This window comes from Anser anser (assembly GCF_964211835.1).
Source record: "Anser anser genome assembly, chromosome: 1".
NCBI lineage: Eukaryota > Metazoa > Chordata > Aves > Anseriformes > Anatidae > Anser > Anser anser.
This window is the reverse complement of record NC_139720.1, coordinates 105,334,959-105,352,623: the sequence shown is the minus strand read 5'-3', so window position 1 is coordinate 105,352,623 and position 17,665 is coordinate 105,334,959. Positions and strand designations below refer to the sequence as shown.

At 40.5% G+C, this 17,665-nt stretch overlaps 1 protein-coding gene across 1 annotated transcript; it reads left to right on the top strand.

Annotated features, from left to right (window-relative positions):
• The first annotated feature begins 11,688 nt into the window (after nucleotides 1–11,688).
• Nucleotides 11,689–13,590, top strand: AKAP3 (A-kinase anchoring protein 3). The gene is given in 3 exon segments (XM_083829094.1): nucleotides 11,689–12,040; nucleotides 12,693–12,911; nucleotides 12,913–13,590. Coding segments are annotated over 3 exon segments (486 nt in total). The 5' UTR covers nucleotides 11,689–11,875; the 3' UTR covers nucleotides 13,015–13,590.
• The last annotated feature ends 4,075 nt before the right edge of the window (nucleotides 13,591–17,665 follow it).

Genomic DNA, 17,665 nt, shown 5'->3' with positions numbered 1-17,665 from the left:
GCACACACCGGCCATCTCCAGTTCTCAGCCACAGTGCACTTTTACGTCTAGCAGGTAGCCAGGTGCACACCAAACTGAATGTGTGCATCTTTTGCTGGTACCTGGGAATTACAGTGCAGGTCCCGACGGCCTCCTATCCCCAAACTATGCCCTTTTCCCCTTCATCATGCATGACGGTCTCACCACAGCTTTTCTGAGTGGCCCAGCCTGCCTCTTCTCCTTTGGGAAATCTCGTTTGTAGTGCTGTAGTACAGAAAAGCCTATTGTCAATCTGCAAATGCAGTGGCTGCCCATGGAAAGCAGTGGGAACTTACTTTCTGCATGTCACCCAGGCATGTTGTTCTTGACATAACTCAGAGCCTCTTGCTGTGGAGACTTGACCCCTACTTGTTTTGTACAGTGACATAAATCACTTCCACAGAAAGTAATTTTATAACAAATTCAAAAATAGGACTAGAAAGAGAAGGATGAATTAAGGCTAAGGCAATGGAGTACAAATCAGGAGATGTCTTCCACTCCAGACTTACGACTGCCTTTGGCTCTGATTTTAGGAGAGATGAGATGAACCAGAGCTCTGTGCTTTCTACTCTCCATTTTTGAAGGAACATTTTCCTATCATTTTCCTAGCAGTGCTATTGTAGGGATAAGATGTGCCAGCTGAGCAGAGATACTCATGTGTTACAATGATGTAATCATAAAATAAAAAAAAGCACTAAGGTAATGGACACATCCTACTTGTTACATCTCCAATTACAAGTTAACTAGGTTAAATGTGCAATTTACAGAGAGCTGAATTTGATTTAATAAAAAATATGTGGAACATCATATTGCTGATTAAGGACTATCTTACTGTATTTGAATCCCAGGGAGGTTAGAGCCAAACATCTAAGAGTAGCCTCAGGGCTACTGATCGCCTAAAATGTGTGAGGATTTATTCAGAGTCCCCTACTGAGTGTCTGGTGTCTCTCAGCTCTCCCACATCACCAAAAGGCAGGCTAGCTGCAAGTGCTGACTTTAAGGGCTGGCAGGTGTAAATAGCATACCACAGTTTTTATACAAACCTGCACCCTTGATCTCCTTGTGGCCTTACTGCTGTTAGGGAAATGCTAATATCACTTTGCCTTCTGGCTGGAGCAAGGTAAAAGGGAGACCAAAGTGCCTGTCTGGTGGGAACAACCCAACACCTTAGCTATAAAATTATCCTTTGAATGCTCTCTGGGCCCAACAAACACACTGATGCAGCTGATGTAGGAAAGTCAAATTGATTTTCTTTACAGTTGTTGACCATGTGAGTCTCAGAATGTAACATAGACAAAATTTTTCTGTAGGCCAGCTCAGAGTGAGGCAAACTGCAGATCATTCAATGCATGTGAGGGATAAATAAGACCATGAGTTACTGTCTGGACACCCCTTTTACTTTCTAATTTCACTATCCTTTGAATTCATTTAGATGTTTCAGCTGTTTAAGAAACCTCTTTGAAATAGTTCTAGACCATTCAGTTCTGAGGCTTTCCCTCGCCCTAAACCTCCCTTGTCCCTAATCTGGCTTTTTTGAAAGGTGTGTGAAGAACAGTTTCCTTCCCCTGAGAATTCCTCCTTCCCTTTCTGATGGGTTTCTCTGCTGAGTTGTGTAGGTGCCATGGGTAGGCAAGCAGGAGGAGTGTGGAAGTACCTCTGCTAAGCGCTATGTTGTGTCTACTTAATGCAATGTTCCATCTGTTTCATTTGTTAACTCCCTTGGAAAGTGTTTGATTTGTAAGATGTTACGTAATTTCCCCAAGGTGTTAACTTCTCTTGCACTCCATACATCAGAGTGAATGTCAGAAATGTCATTACATTTCTGTATGCAAGTAAACATACACATGCTGTTGAGATCTTTGTGTAATAGGTTGTTTCCTGTGATGCTGCACATAAATTTGACTGAGAGGAAGCTAGACTATATACTGTAGATGGCAGAAGGGGATCACAGCATTTCCAGTGGAACCAGTGCAGGGTTAGCGCTCTGGAGACCTAGGGTGTGCTCCCAGTCTTGCTGCTGCTCTGTTCTGTGACATATGGAAGTGGTGTCACATTTTCATATCTCAGCTTTCTCATCCATTAAGACTAATAATGCTACCTAATTAAGGAAACACTTAGATACAGATTAATGAAAAGCACTATGTTAGAACAAAGTATTTATATTGTTGTTATTTGTTGATTTTATTTCCTGTAGATAGCATATTTTTGAGGTTAATATCCCAATCCTACAGCATCCTCTGTTTATATAGAATTATAACTTTTATAATGATTTGAGTTTTTTTTTTTTTTCTTTTAAATTGTTTCTTAGTAGCGAGATATTGCCATTGCTTCCTTTATCCTTGGAAGAGTGGTAGCCTAAGTTACTCCAGGCTCCCTACAAGTAATTTTTCTCATAATATACAGCAATAAATAACTAAGAGAAAAAATGTGACCATCTCACATTAAGATACAGATAAACAAAATATTTTAGTGTTGACATAAAGGCCTGCTCTTAGATAAATTGAAAGATAGAGCATATTAAGTTCAGCCTCAGTTGAAATTGATGTTAGATCTAGATGTTGGGCCTCTGAGACAGAAAGGGGAAGAGGAAGGTGAGGGCACACAGCAACCACATCTTCTGGAGCTGGGTGCAAGGTGCAGGGGGATTATGGGATGCCTGCATCATGGATGTGAATCTGCGGCTCCTTTGCTCCAGTGATAACCCCAGGGAAAACAGCGAGCATCTTTTAGTCTGCAGTCCTTCTACTAGAACTGGGATGTAAGCTAGCGGATAGCTGAAACTTGCACTGGCCTGGACCCCCCTCAGTGCATTTGACACAGTGCCTGAGTCCAACAGTCTCTAATTAGTTGCTTTTAGATATTCTACATGTGTAGGTTTTCATGCTTAATACCAGATTTACTTAGCTGAAGTTATATGAAGTTACATGGGGTTTTCATTTAGGAGAATGATACAGCCATGTACTTAAATGACGATACAAGTAGAAATTACACTTGCAATATAGAGCTGAATCACAATAGAAACCTGATTCTTAATAAGGGTCTCTATAGTATGCTCACCATCATAGTGGTGGGCATCGCCGGTTCATAGAATCATAGACTCATAGAATGGCTTGGGTTTTAAGGGCCCTTAAAGACCCTCTAGTTCCAACCCCCTACTGTCAGGTTGCCCAGGGCCTCTTCCAACTCGGTGTTGAATACCTCCAGGGATGGGGCATCCACAACTTCTCTGGGCAACCTGTTCCAGTGCCTCACCACCCTCTGAGTGAAGAATTTCCTCGTAACATAGAATCTAAATCTTCCCTCTTTTAGTTTAAAACCACTCCCCCTTGTCCTGTCACTGTCTGGTCAAGCAAAAAAGTTGCTCTCCATCTTTTTTATAAGCTCCCTTTATGTATTGAGAAGCTGCAATGAGGTCACCCCAGAGCCCTCTCTTCACCAGGCTGAACATCCCCATCTCTCTCAGCCTTCCTTCATAGGAGAGGTGCTTCCGCCCTCTGATCAAATTCATGGCCCTCCTCTGGACCCGTTCTAACAGATCCACATCCTTCTGGTGCTGGGGGCCCCACATCTGGATGCAGCACTCCAAGTTGGGCCTCACAAGGGCAGAACAGGGGGGTACAATCCCCTCCCTCGACCTGCTGGCCACTCCTCTGTTGATGCAGCCCAGGATGCAGTTCTGGAGGGGCAGTCTTAGCGGTAAACACTTAAGCAAAGAAGACATTCAGTATCTCCACCTTCTCAGTATCCCTTGTTATAAGGGCACCCACCTCATTCAGTAGTGGACCCACCTTTTCCTTAGTCTTCCTTTTACTGTTGACATACTTTAAAAAGCCTTTCTTGTTATCCTTGACCTTCTTTGCCAGATTTAATTCCAAATGGGCCTTAGCCTTCCTCATTGCATCCCTGCAGGCCATGAGAGTATTCCTGTATTCCTCCCAAGTGGCCGTCATTTCATAGACTTTCTTCCTGCCTTTGAGTTTATCTATGAGCACCTTGCTCATCCATGCAGGCCCCTTGCCACATTTCCCTGATTTCTTACTCTTAGGGATGTACCAATCTTGAGCTTGGAAGAAGTGGTTTAAGTGCTGACCCACTCTCTTTGGCACCCTTACCTTCCAGCACTCTAGCCCATGGGATACCTCCAAGTAGGTAGACTTCTTTGAAGAGGTCAAATTTGGCTCCCTGAAGTCCTGGCTTGCAATCCTACTAATTGCTTTGCTTCTTCTTCACGAGATCCTGACCTCCACTATCTCATGATCTCTGCATTCCAGGCTGTCTCCAGCCTTCACATCCCCAACCAGTCCTTCATTGTTAGTAAGAACAAGGTCCAGCAGCACACTTCTCCTCATTGGCTCCTCCACCACCTGCATCAGAAAGTTACCTTCAGTGCATTGCAGGAACCTCCTGGACCTTGTGTACCTGGCAATGTTGCTTATCCAACAAATATCAGGATGATTGAAGTCCCCCTTTATATATGTCATCTCTGATACATAAATCTTAATTTGGGGTGAATGAATATTCCTTTACAGTTTGGCCCAATGACAACAAAACATCTCTGGGGCTTCCATTTCCATTTATCCTCTTGCTGAATTGTACTGACAGAACTATTTTTCTTGGTCTCCTTTGCTCTCCAGCAAGGTAGGCTTCAAGGCACCACACTCTGGGTGGAATTAATTGATCTGCTTTTTTTCTGATTTAAAGGAACACAGTTAACTTGAAAATTAATTATTTCAAAGTAAATTAAATAAAAAGAATGACAGGTACCATATCTGTTCTTGAGTCTTATCATTTTGTAAATCAAGTTGGAAGCATTTTCTCCCACCTCTAGCAATATGGAACAACCAAATAAAGTAGGAAATTGGACAAGAAGATTAAGTGATTGAAAAAGATATAAAAATATATGTCAAGAATACAAAATGCATAATAGAAAATTCAAATTCCCCTTGTGGCTACTGTTGTAATCTTACGTGGGTTTTGTAACATAAATAAATGAAAAAAAGTCATGGAAAAGAGAACATCTATGCAGTTGACAACATTCCTGTATTTCACTGCATCTGTAGCCAAGCCTTCATCGGAATATTAATCAACATTCTGCAGCAGTAGTGCTGTGGACTAGAAATTCTGTAGCCTTTTGTGGTACTCCAAAAACAAATTTAAGATTTAATAAATGCAATAGGATAAGACAGCATGTGGTGTATAGCATTCTCTTTTGAACATGAACATTTAGTGAAGTGCACTTCATAGACAAGTTCATGAAATCAACAGAAAAATCCTGAACTGTAAAATTAACTACCTGCATAAAACTTTGCAGGATCTGGAGTATTAAAAATTTGCATTCAAACTCTTTCTCAACACTATTGAATAATACTAGTGATATAATGTCTGCTCAGTTAATTATATTTTAGTTTATATTTTGTAATAATTGCAATTGTTACAGGATGATTTATATTGAAAATGAAAAACAAAACAAAACAAACAAACAAACAAACCAGAAAATTCCTCTGGAAAAAGATGAACATCAAAACTAAGTTATTTCAAAAACTTAATTAGAACTCATCTTTGAAAGAGGCATTTTTTGGAGTTAAAGTATTGAATTAGGATTTCCTGATCCTTTATAAATCTAAGTGTAATATTTTCAGCTGAATGAATTAAAAAAAAAAAATACAGGCTCTCCCTACAGAAACATCCTATACTTTTATGCTTATATTTTCACTGAGACGGAGATTTTTTGGAAGACTTTCATTTTCTTTGAAAAATCCCAGTTTCAGTGTGAGTCTGTCTATAAGCACAACAAAGTGTAAAGCTACCAAATTAAATTCTTACTTTTCTCTGGTGAAAAATTGAAAGTCCCATATTTCCATAATCTACTACATACTGTCAACAATTATTTTTTTTTCATATCCATTCCTTTCTTGTATTTTTATTATGATATTCACCAATATCTGGTAATACAGTCTGGTTACAGAGCAGAAAACCCTGTAAAATAAATTGTTATATTCTTGGAGGCAAGAAAGAAGAGAATGGGATGGTAAAAAATGTTTGTTTTTTTTATTATTATTATTTTGTGTGCACCTGCATGTAGAAAAAAAATGTACAATAAATCAAGAAAGAAGCTTGTGTCTTGTTAAATATTTTAAAGAAAGTTACACCTTTTCCTTGGTAAATTTGCTAAATAATAATAATAATAATGCTCTTTGCTACTAAATACCAGATTGCACAACACAACTTTGGGTTCTTCTCACAGCTTAATTCTAGATCTGCCATCCCATCAGTGCAGAAACATCTCTGTTGCTTACATACTGTAGTTACTGCTGCTCTGCAGTAAGGAATTTGTTGACTAAATAAAGAGAGCAAAATTCTTCAGTTTCTTGTACTGTAAATTGGGTAAGGACATGCAGAGACCTGAGACATAGAATTCCTCATCTGATATATACATGTTTCTTATCAGCCAAAATAAATCACTACTTACTTTTTTTTCAGACTATGTTCCTCAGCCCTTAATCGCATTATCCTTTACAAAAGCTGAGACGATTTTAATTAAGATTTAGTCTGTAAATCCTAACCGAGTAATTTCAATTTGAAGCTAGGCCTGGGTTAAGACTAGCCTAGCTGTTTCAAGCCCCTCAACAAAGTTGCCCTGGTTTCTTCCCAGAGTAACTACAAAAGTTCATTTCCTGTACATGAGGGCTTGGATATCAAAGGTGAATATTTCCAGCAGCATGTATAGTTCAGTCTGCATCTCTGTGTAGCCACCACATAGTTAAAATTTTAACTGAACGTTCTTTTTAGTTGTGATACCAATCTTCTGGTACTGGTGATAGCACCAATCTTCTCTCTCTTTAATTTCATGTGGCGACATACACTTAATTTAACCAAAGGTTTGAGGTTTGTTTACCTTCCAAATACTGATAAAGACAAAGAATGATAGGAAAAATTTGCAAAGGTCTTTGCATTGTGGATTATTTGAGATGGTTTTAGAGATAGACTAGATACAGGATAACTGGACAATCCCATTTTTACGTAGAAATTAAAGAAGAAATAACAAGTGAGGTAAAAAAGGAAGTTAAAGAAGAAGCCATGGACAAATAATTCTTTTTTTCCACCAAATCTTTATGATAATCACTGGTATTTCAGCTTGCAATACATAAAACTTTCACAAATGATGAAAAGATGGTGGAGCTTGAAAGGAGCTTGTTTGAGGAAGATAGGAGAAAGGAGACAGCTTTCAAAGAGTAACTAAAAAAGGAGAGGTGAGAAAATAAAACATAGTTGAAGACTGCAATTCTCTATTCTATGTTCCCTGGTGTATGACAGAGTAAATTACAAATCTACAACATTCAAACAGCCAGGTATGACCTAGAAACATAAGGAAAAGGCCATCATTTGTGGCACAACCACAGGCTGGAATATGTATAGCTGAAGACACAACTGTCTACTGAAATGGATGCCAAATATATCAACTGTTCCAGCTAGCAGAAGTGGGCCATTAAGTGTGGTCAGAATGACCTAAATATTGTTTTGTGCCAATGTGAAAAAAATTGAAGCTTTCAGACATTAAGGAGTGTCACAGCTGTAATCTGTCTGCTTCATATTTCTACTATGGCAATGGAAATACTGTGCTGATGAAAGTGCCATTTTTAAAATGGCTTATCCTAAATACTAGCAGGCTAAAACAAGTCCCTGCCATTCTGTTGTTACCAAACGGAACTACAGTTACATAAATAAGCTCATGCCTATCTTGATGAGTACGCCTGTATCTATGCCTACAATCTTGAAGTCTACCGCAAACTTATTCTTGCGTCAGTACTGAGTGTAGAATACATTCTCCAGATACAAGTCCTTCTTAAGCATTCAGAGAGGATGAGCCTAGGAAATTCTGCCACTAGGATTAGTGCTGCATGCTGAAATGGAACAAGGAGTGAACATATGTAGCCATGTGCTGTATCCCCCCATTTTTGCCAGTACTTGCTGCACTGCTTATACTGACATGTATACAATTTTTCATACAAGTTTACTGCAGATACTGACCTTGAAGCAATGCTAGGCAAAAGACTGGTTGTTGCAAGTCCCCAGACAGGTTCAGAAAACAGAAAATATTCTGTCATGCCTTTCCATAAATACCCTCAGTGTTCTGGGTTTCTCCTATCACTCGCTGTTTTTTTTTTGTTTGTTTTTTGTTTTGTTTTTTTGTTTGTTTGTTTGTTTTTTTCATGTGTTGTCCTTAATTCTTTGGAAAGATGCACAGTAAGAGTAGCAGTCTGACTGTACACTGATTGTAAGAAAAAACAAACAAACAAACAAACAACAGAGTGGTAGGGGCTTAGAGTCTATGTTTTTAATTTAACCTAAAATTAGAAGTGTCCTTAATAATGTCTGCAATAAGGCCTGCAATCTGCAATCAGACAGTGGTTGTCATCACCAGTGGAGCAACAGTCACCCTCAATAGAAACCATCAGACAAGTTTAATGGCATGATGTCATAAACACCTAGTCTTTGTCCATATTAATATTCACATCGTTTACGTCACTAGTGGAGCTAGTTGCTACCACTGCTATTTGCATTGACAACATACCACTGACATCAGTATACATACTGGTTCCTCTGTACAGAATCATAGAATAGTTTGGGTTGGAACCCCCCTGGACCTGGGCGGGGACACCTTCCACTAGACCAGGTTGCTCAAAGCCCCATCCAGCCTGGCCTTGAACACCTCCAGGGATGGGGCATCCACAGCTTCTCTGGGCAACCCATTCCAGTGCCTCACCACCTTCATAGGAAAGAATTTCTCCCTAATATGTAATCTAAATCTACCTTCTTTTAGTTTAAAGCCATTACTCCTTGTCCTGTCACTACATTAGCTGACAAAAAGTCCCTCCTCATCTTCCTTTTAGGCCCCCTTTAGGTACTGGAAGGCCACTATAAGGTGTCCCTGGAGCTTTCTCTTCTCCAGGTTGAACAACCCCAATTCCTTCAGCCTGTCTTCACAGGAGAGGTGCTCCAGCCCTTTAATCGTCTTCGTGGCCCTCCCATGGACTCATTCAAATATATCCATTTCCTTCTTGTGCTTGGGGCCCTGGAGCTGAACACAGGACTCCAGGTGGGATCTCATGAGAGCAGAGTAGAGAGGGAGAATCACCTCCCTTGACTGCACCACTTAGCTTGGTGTCATCAGCAAATCTGCTGAGAGTGCATTCAATCCTACTGTTCGTATCACTGACAAAAACATTAAACAGTGTCGGTCCCTACACCGATTCCTGAAGACGACTCGTCAGGGATCTCCACTTGGACACTGAAGTGTTGACAGAAACTTTTGGGGTATGTGACTAGAGCTCTTGCCAATGAAGACTGAGGCAAAAAAAGTAATTAAGTACCTCAGCCTCTCCATAGCCTGGGTAACCAGGTCTCCTGTTTCATTCTGGAGTGAATCCACAATTTCCCTAGTCTTCCTTTTATCACTGATGTAGTTACAGAAGCCTTTGTTGTTGTCCTTGATGCCCCTGGCCAAATTCAATTGTAATAGGGCTTTGGCTTTCCTAAGCTGATCCCTGGCTGCTCAGACGATGTCTCTGTATTCCTCCCAGGCTATCTGTCCTTGCTTCCACCTTCTGTAGGCCTCCTTTTCTGACAGAGTTTAGCCAGGATCTCCTTGTTCATCCACGCAGGTATCCTGGTGTTTTTGCCAGACTTCCTCTTTGTTGGGTTGCATTGCTCCTGAGCTTGGAGGAAGTGATCCCTGAATATTAAGCAGCTTTCTTGGGCCCTTCTTCCCTACATGGCTTTGTCCCATGGTACTCTACCAAGCAGATCCTTGAAGAGGCCAAAGTCTGCTCTCCTGAAGCCCAGGGTAGTGAGCTTGCCATGCTTCCTCCTCACTGCCCTCAGGATCCTTAACTCCACCATTTCATGGCCACTGCAGCCAAGGCTGCTCTTGAGCTTCACATACCCCACCAGCCCCTCCTTGTTGGTGAGAATGAGGTCCAGTACAGCATGTCTCTTCGCTGGCTCCTCTATCACTTGGAGAAGGAAGTTATCATCAGAGCATTCCAGGAACCTCCTGAATTGTCTGTGCCCTGTTGTGCTGTCCCTCCAACAGATACCAGGGTGGTTCATGTCCCCCATGAGGACCAGGACTTGTGAATGTGAGGCTGCTTCTATCTGTCTATAGAGGGCCTCATCTGCTTGGTCTTCCTAACCAGGTGGCCTGTAGCAGACCTCCACTATAATGTCACCTTTCCCTGCCCTCACTTCAGTTCCGATCCATAAACTCTCTGTCAGCTCCTCACCCATCTCCAGGCAGAGCTCCATGCACTCCAGCTGCTCATTGACGTAGAGGGAGACACCCCCTCCTCATCTCCCCTGCATGTCCTTTCTGAAGAGCCTGTATCCTTCCATGCCAACACTCCAGTCATGGGAGCCATCCCACCATGTCTCTGTAATGCCAATGAGGTCATAGCCCTGCAGGTGTGCGTACGTCTCTAACTCTTCTTGTTTATTCCCCATGCTACATGCGTTAGCATAGAGACATTTGAGCTGGGCCCCTAATGAAGCTGACTTACTGGCTGGAGAGGCTGGAATTCCTTTGTGCTGCTCTTCAGGTGCTCTTCTACTGACCTGTGACCCTTCTCCATGCTCTGGGCATCTATCACTGACACCAGCATCAAACTGAGAGGATTGTGATAGATTGAGATTCCTCTCCCCTGGCAACTCTAGTTTAAAGACCTCTTCACCAGCTTGCCAAGCCTATGACCGAGTCCCTCACTGCTGCTCCCAGGGTTCTGTAATCCCTCCTAGCTGCATCACTGCCCCCCCCATGAAACAACAGCAGTGGATAATAGTTATTAGGCTGTACAAGGCTTGGTAGTCTCTTGGTGACATCCTTGATACGAGCCCCTCGTAAGCAGCAGAAGTAGTCACTAAGACCAACCAGAATTTCACCTCATACTCAAACACAATTCCTTGATATGCACAGAACATTTGTACCAAGATACACATATTGTGGATAAGGAATCATTATGCATTTCCATTTTGTTTTATTCCTGAGACTGATTCAGGAAACAATTTGAAAAGCATTGCATCCAATCCATTCAAAATCTTGATCTGGTTTCAAAAAGACACTGAAGACTGTACACCCAGCATTGAGAATATGGTGAAAGTCACAAAAATATCCGAAATTCAAGATAATTATCTACTGGAGGGCAGAGCTTCCAACACAGCAGTGTATCACCTTGAGGATTCAATGTCTACGGTGAAGATACTAGTTTGGACATCAGATTCAACACCATTCATCAGATTCAACACCACCAGATTTTCACTTGAAGATGAAAGCCACTCCAAATCCAAAGAAGTCAAAGGCCACAGAGGACAAGGCCACTTCTTGAAAGCAAGTAAGATTTCTAACCCTGTTATTGCAATGGCACAGATTAAGAGATTAATGAAAAGTCAGATGCTTCTGGCCCATGTATACACAAGACATATTTTGTTGTTCTGTGGAAGTCTAGTCATAAATCTGTTGGACTGGGTACAAATAAAGATAAAAATCATCTCTCAGAGAACGCCACTCATATCAACTTGAAAGACGCTAAATATAAAGAGAATCCACCTTCCAAGAAGACGTTTGTAATAAAGAAATAAACAAGTCTTCTGGTAGAAAAGAACTTTACTGGAAGAGAAGGGTAGGAAATCAGGAAAAGGAAAAGGACATCACAAAAATATTTTTGGCCAAGAATAATTTACAAATAATTTAAGCAAAGAATACTAATTTATGCAATAATGTGATTTCAGGCATGGTATTCTCAGTAATGAAAACCACAGAAGGTCGAGCAAATGACTCATATGTATCTTGTATCATGCCGAATACATGTTGCTGAAGCACTCTAAGACAGTGGTTTCAGATTTAATAGACTCCTGTATGAAAAGCTTACATGACATAGCAGGCAAACTGTTGATTAATTCAGATTTTTCTTCTTCAGTGAAGCAGACTTTGTGCAGCAATCATAAAAGCTACAGGAACTGTACAAGCAATGTTGAATAATTTGTATTCTACCCTGATAGTACAAGAACCTGGAGGAGATAAAGTCTAGTATATGCTTCTATGAAGACAGGCTTGAGAACAGATGCAAAGGCTCAGGTGCTGAGGTTTGCAGCAAGGACAGAAACACCGCTGAAAGAAAAATAAATTACCCGTGCAGACACAGTTGGGAATCACATCATTAAATTAGGGTTTACCCTCTGGCATGAAAACCAAAACCAATATAGCCAATGCTCAAAATCACAACAAAGAAGAGAAGCTGAAACAAGTTCACCAAATAATGTGCTCTGGAGTTCAGAAATTCAGCATATAGCCAGAATGTCATGAGATTCATGGGCTTGATTTTGACTGCATTATTGCTCATGCTTTATCATCTAGTCTAGCAGGAGACCACCAACAAGAAGACAAAAGAAGCTGGCAATGCTAGCAAAGAAAATCCCTCTTTGAATTCTTATTATGGGAGCCCTATGGCCCCACCTTTCAAATGTTTTTAGAAAAGTACCAGGATCCACGAAAAAAAGCTAAGAGTCAGATTCACAGTGGTCAGACAGGCAGAAGCCTGAAAATGACATGTCCAATGCTACGTTAAAGCTAATCTGAAAGTTAATTAAAAAAATAATAATAACAACTGCTTGCAAACTAAAAGGTCAGTCTGGAAATCCATTCATCGATGAAACAACCCAAAATGCTGGCAAAAGGATACACTGGCCTTTCAGAAATTGAGCAATCCTGTGAAGAGGTCATATCTGGACTGACTAAAATGCTTACTGATCAACTCAATCTGAGCAGAAAAGACAGAAGCAGTACACAATTTATTGACAGTCTGGTGGATACAGTAGTAAAGCTGTGTCTTATGAGAGCTAAGATACAGCAACCTTGAGTCCCTTCTGGCAGAGTCAAGGAGCGGGGAAGATGACACTGGATCAGTAGGCTCTAAGGCCATGGGAAGTGCTCCTTGGATGCAGTAAAGATAGTGTATTGGGACACCAGGTGGTAGTGGTGAATCAGAATTGGTGAGCAGAAGTTAGAACACACTTGGACTGTTGTTTATTTGTTTCTGCCCCATCCCCCAGTCTGATGCGAAACAAAAAACTTTTTCTCAAGAAAATGTTTTCTAGACATTTTTCTTTTCTAGTGCCCAGAGCAGCGATGTGGTAATATAAAATCTACTGACTTCTTACAAAGTAGTAAACTTACGGGAATTAAAGATATATATAAAAATATGCACCTTTAGCTCTGCACAAAGAATGGTGCAAAATTATGTTGTATGTTGTATTTCCCAGAAATTCGGTGGGGTCTAATTTTGAAGGTAAAAAATACATTTGCTTTCAGCACATTATATAACGATTTTTACATTCAGAACTGTTCTAATGGCAATGCCATTTAATAAAGAAATATTTACCTTATAAACATTATGAGGTGTTCACAAACATTTTTACCCATGTTGCTGAATTGCTATGGACTCTGAATACCAAAATAATTCAGAATCCCAGATTACTTTTCACTTTATATTTATTATATATTTTTTTTAAAGTTCGACAATGAAGAGCTGTCTGAGTTGTGTTTGTAGTCTTTTCCCCTATACTGATCACCTAGCAGACTGCAGCTCTTCACATCTTGCAATAATTCCCAGTTTGGCTGCTGCTTACAGACTCCAGACATGGAGAAGATCCAGCCTGCAAAAGCAGGATATAAGTAGAGGGCTGGGATGCATCTGGCACATCATGGATGCATCTGTGCACAGATGCCTGCATGTGCACAGCCCTCCTCAGTTCCTCTTTAAAATGCCCATCCTTATCAGAACTCCTGGTATATCACTTCTGGTGTATAACACACTTCTGTTGTGTTTCTGTTTTTCCAAAATAGGGGAAATTTTGTGAGCAATGCTGAAATACAGGTGATCTGGTGAAGGCTCAGGGGACTTTGGTTAGTTGCCAGTCTTGAACTGTATGCTTAATACCTTGTGAGCAGGGCCATTGCCCCTTATGTCCTCACCAGCAGCACGATGGTGGTCAGCAAGATGCAGAGTGCTGATGCCAGCCAAGCACTTAGCAGAACTCCATCATTTCAGACTCATTTATATACCACTGGTTTGTAGGAGGTGGTTATAGTTGTACTGCTCCTGACTGGCAAACATATGAGTTAAAAGAGTATACAAAATACCTTGGAAAATCTATCTGAAAAAAAAAAAAAAAAAAGTTGGTCGTAAATACTGCTGTTTGTCTGCCTCCTCAAAACAAATTTTACATGCTCTTCATTGATGCGTCCACCACAGAGTTCCTGTCCATCCTGTGTATCTTCCTTCAGGCAAAGCTTAGCCTAGTGCACAGGGACCTAAGCTCTTTTTGTTGAGTTTTTACTGTGCTGTACACACTGAATGCAATACAGCTTGATTCTTTCTCCATTTGTTAGATAATTTCCCATGAAAAGCATGAGAAAGTGAAAACATCCGAGGAAAGGCAAACTCCTTGCTCTCTGGAGTGACCCGGGGGTTGCAACAAACCAGCCCATCACTCATGCGCTCTGGCCAGTCCTTTTTCCCTAGCAAGGGCTACGGTTTTAGCATTTGTCAGACTTAGTGCTTTATCCACTTGAAAGCATTTGCAAGTTTGAGATCGATGTCTAAACAACCAAGGTTTTTTGTTCTTTAATGCATAGTCTGTTCTTCATATATATGTATAGTGGTATCATAAAAATCACAGAGATCCAGGGAAAGCACATTGTGACACAAATTTAGGGACTGGAGATTAAGAGGGATTTCAAATAATGTGGAAAATACAAAATAGTAAATTATTGAAATTTCCAGATAATACCAATAAGACAAAAATTACCACTGACAGCATAGAATATGACCCAGAAAAAATAGTTTTATATTATCAGTAGAGACTGCGTACCATATCAGAAAAGACAGAATAATATAATATTTATAATATAATGTATAATACCAGGAAAGACAGAATTTATGAAAATGCAAGGCAGGTGACAAAAAATAAATACATATATGCAATAGAAAGCAGAAGCCAGGAAAACAACTCTGAAGGAGACCAAGGAGTGACAGTGAAGATCAAGTGAGATGTGTTTTCAATACATTGTTATACAGAAGCTGAAAGAAATAAAGATATAAAGAAATATGTTAAAGTGTTAAAGTGCAAGGATACCATAGTTCTCCACTGTGCATCCCCTTATGATTGCTCTTTGAACATCAAATGAAGTCCAAGAAACTGCTCTAGAAGAAAAATACTGAAACAATGGAGCAAACTTAGCAGACAGAAAATTGCTAATGGACTACAAGATGTGACTTTTTTGAATAATTAAATATATCTACTTGGGTTACAAGATTACATATGAATGGATATATAAGGTCTGCATGTGCAAGAGATCTGTAAATATTAGAGCAAGAAGGGAAATTATTTAGAAATATACTAGAAAGAACAACTGAAATAACAGAGGTAAAGTAAATGAGTAAATAATCACTACCCTTCACCAAGATTTACAACTGTGTATTTCACAGCTTATCCTGGCCAGCCATTTGTGTTACTTTACACAGACAGTGTATATACATTCATGTTACAAAGAAGGTCCGTGAATTGAGCTTTCACATGTTTCCATTCCTTGCAGGACATTGCGTGCATTTTGCCCTAGTTTGACCTCGTTTGCACCAGTGCTAAATCTGGAAGAACTCAGTAAACGAGCTGGCCCTCTGCACCTTAATGGGTTTCTGTGGCAGAACTAGGACCATGATGCGGAGATTGCATGACTCTTGGGTGATCTGTGCTGTATTTTGCAAGATGGCTCAGCCCCCTTTCTGGACAGACTTTGACAATCCAATATTTCCCAGCAGAAATCTGGCATGGCTTGTGCCAGTAGTGGTGCTGTATTTTTCACCACTGAAGGCCCACAGAAAAGACCCTCCACAATTAACCAAATAAATGATCTTGCCCAACACAGCTTCTCTGTGTTTATTCTGCTGAAGCCCACCATCAGATCCTTTCCACGTGTTCATAAAATACAGTGAGAGAAAGAAAAATTTTCAGAGAACAAAATCCTTTTCAGAGAAAAGTTTCATGGCGAAAAGCACCCTGCACAGGTGGAGGACCACACAGCTCAACTTCATTTGCCAGATTATAGCCAATGATCTCATCTTAGATGTCATCTCAGACATCTTAACTAAACGACATAGTTAAAACAGGAAGGTTTAATTAAAGCTTGCTTTGGGCGGAGAAACAGTATCAGCAGCAGGAAGAAGTGAAGAGATTGTTTTACTCTGTGGGTATCACCTTTAACAGAGCTGGGAGAGAGGCTCCTCAGATTGTAGGTTGCTTCCTTTGGAAACATTACCTTCTATTTCCTACCCAATGGACAAGAGCTGTCAGGAGCCAGCAGGAAACATCCTTTTGGAATAGTTAGAAAAAGAAACAGCACAAAGTGAGTATTAGAGGCAGAAAGAACCAAGCTAATCTTTATACCTGATAAAGATGACTAACTAACTCACTCCTGCATGTAAGTACAAATAGGTTCACTATGGGAGTCCGTAGATCTCACACAGAGTAAGCAGAGACATCCCCGTTGCTGCCATCAGCTGATGTAATGCTGTGCTTGGGCTTGTGTTTATGTCAGGAGCTGCTGAGAGTGCTAGTGACAGAATGGAAAACTTTGCATTAAGGAAAACATCTAAAACAAGATTGCGGCTTCTGGACTTTGAGGAAATAAAAGTCTGAAATTAATAGGTTGTTATTCTCTCTAACTAGGCAAAAAGATGCTACCCACAGTCTACCAGGTGGCATATAGTATTTCTGTCAACTCCATCTACCCACAATTTAAAGTTCCTTGTATAAGCAAGGGTCTGGATTTCAAAATGATTTCTCAGACAGGTGGAGAAGGAATTTTACTCAATAGCTTTAGATCCCTTTGTGATCAGACAGGTAGGGAAGGTAGCTGCAGCATATAGCCAAGGCAAGGTAGAAGAGTCCATGTCTAATGATTTGCTAGGACTGAAAAAATAAGAGATCATTGATATTTATGGATGGAGTTTTGCTTTGTTGGGTTTTGCTTTTGTTTACCAGTTCTTCTGTCTGCTTTCCATGATTTATCTCATCATCTGAATTCTTCCCCACCTGGTTGCATAGTTTTTCTTCCAGCTAATCTCAGAAGTTTAGACTATTACCGGTGCAATTCTGTGTCAATAAAAGTCAAGAAGAGGGATTTTAATGTATACTAATGTCAGTGAATCAAGACTCTTGTTGCTCAGACTCCCTTACTATACATACATAGGAGAAGGGTGGGAGAATGCCTGTTACCTTATTCACTCTGTTGAAAAAACAGCATGCAGACAGATCACCACAGACTATATATCTGGAGCTGGCTGTTGGTCTCCAGGTGAAGCTTCAGGGGCTCAACACCAACGCTGTTTCCCAGGGCAGGTGATCAGTTTAATTTCGCATTGTAAAACAGCATGAACTCCTAAACACTTCTAGCCAAATTTTCAATGGAAGTATAAATCAGCTTGTGGAAGGTTACCATGAGTACTAGGGGATTTATTTGTGGGCCTCAGTTGTAGCAGCAGCAAACTTAAATTTGAAAGTCCCAGCTGAGCTCCAGCCATTACAGTGGTACTCCAAA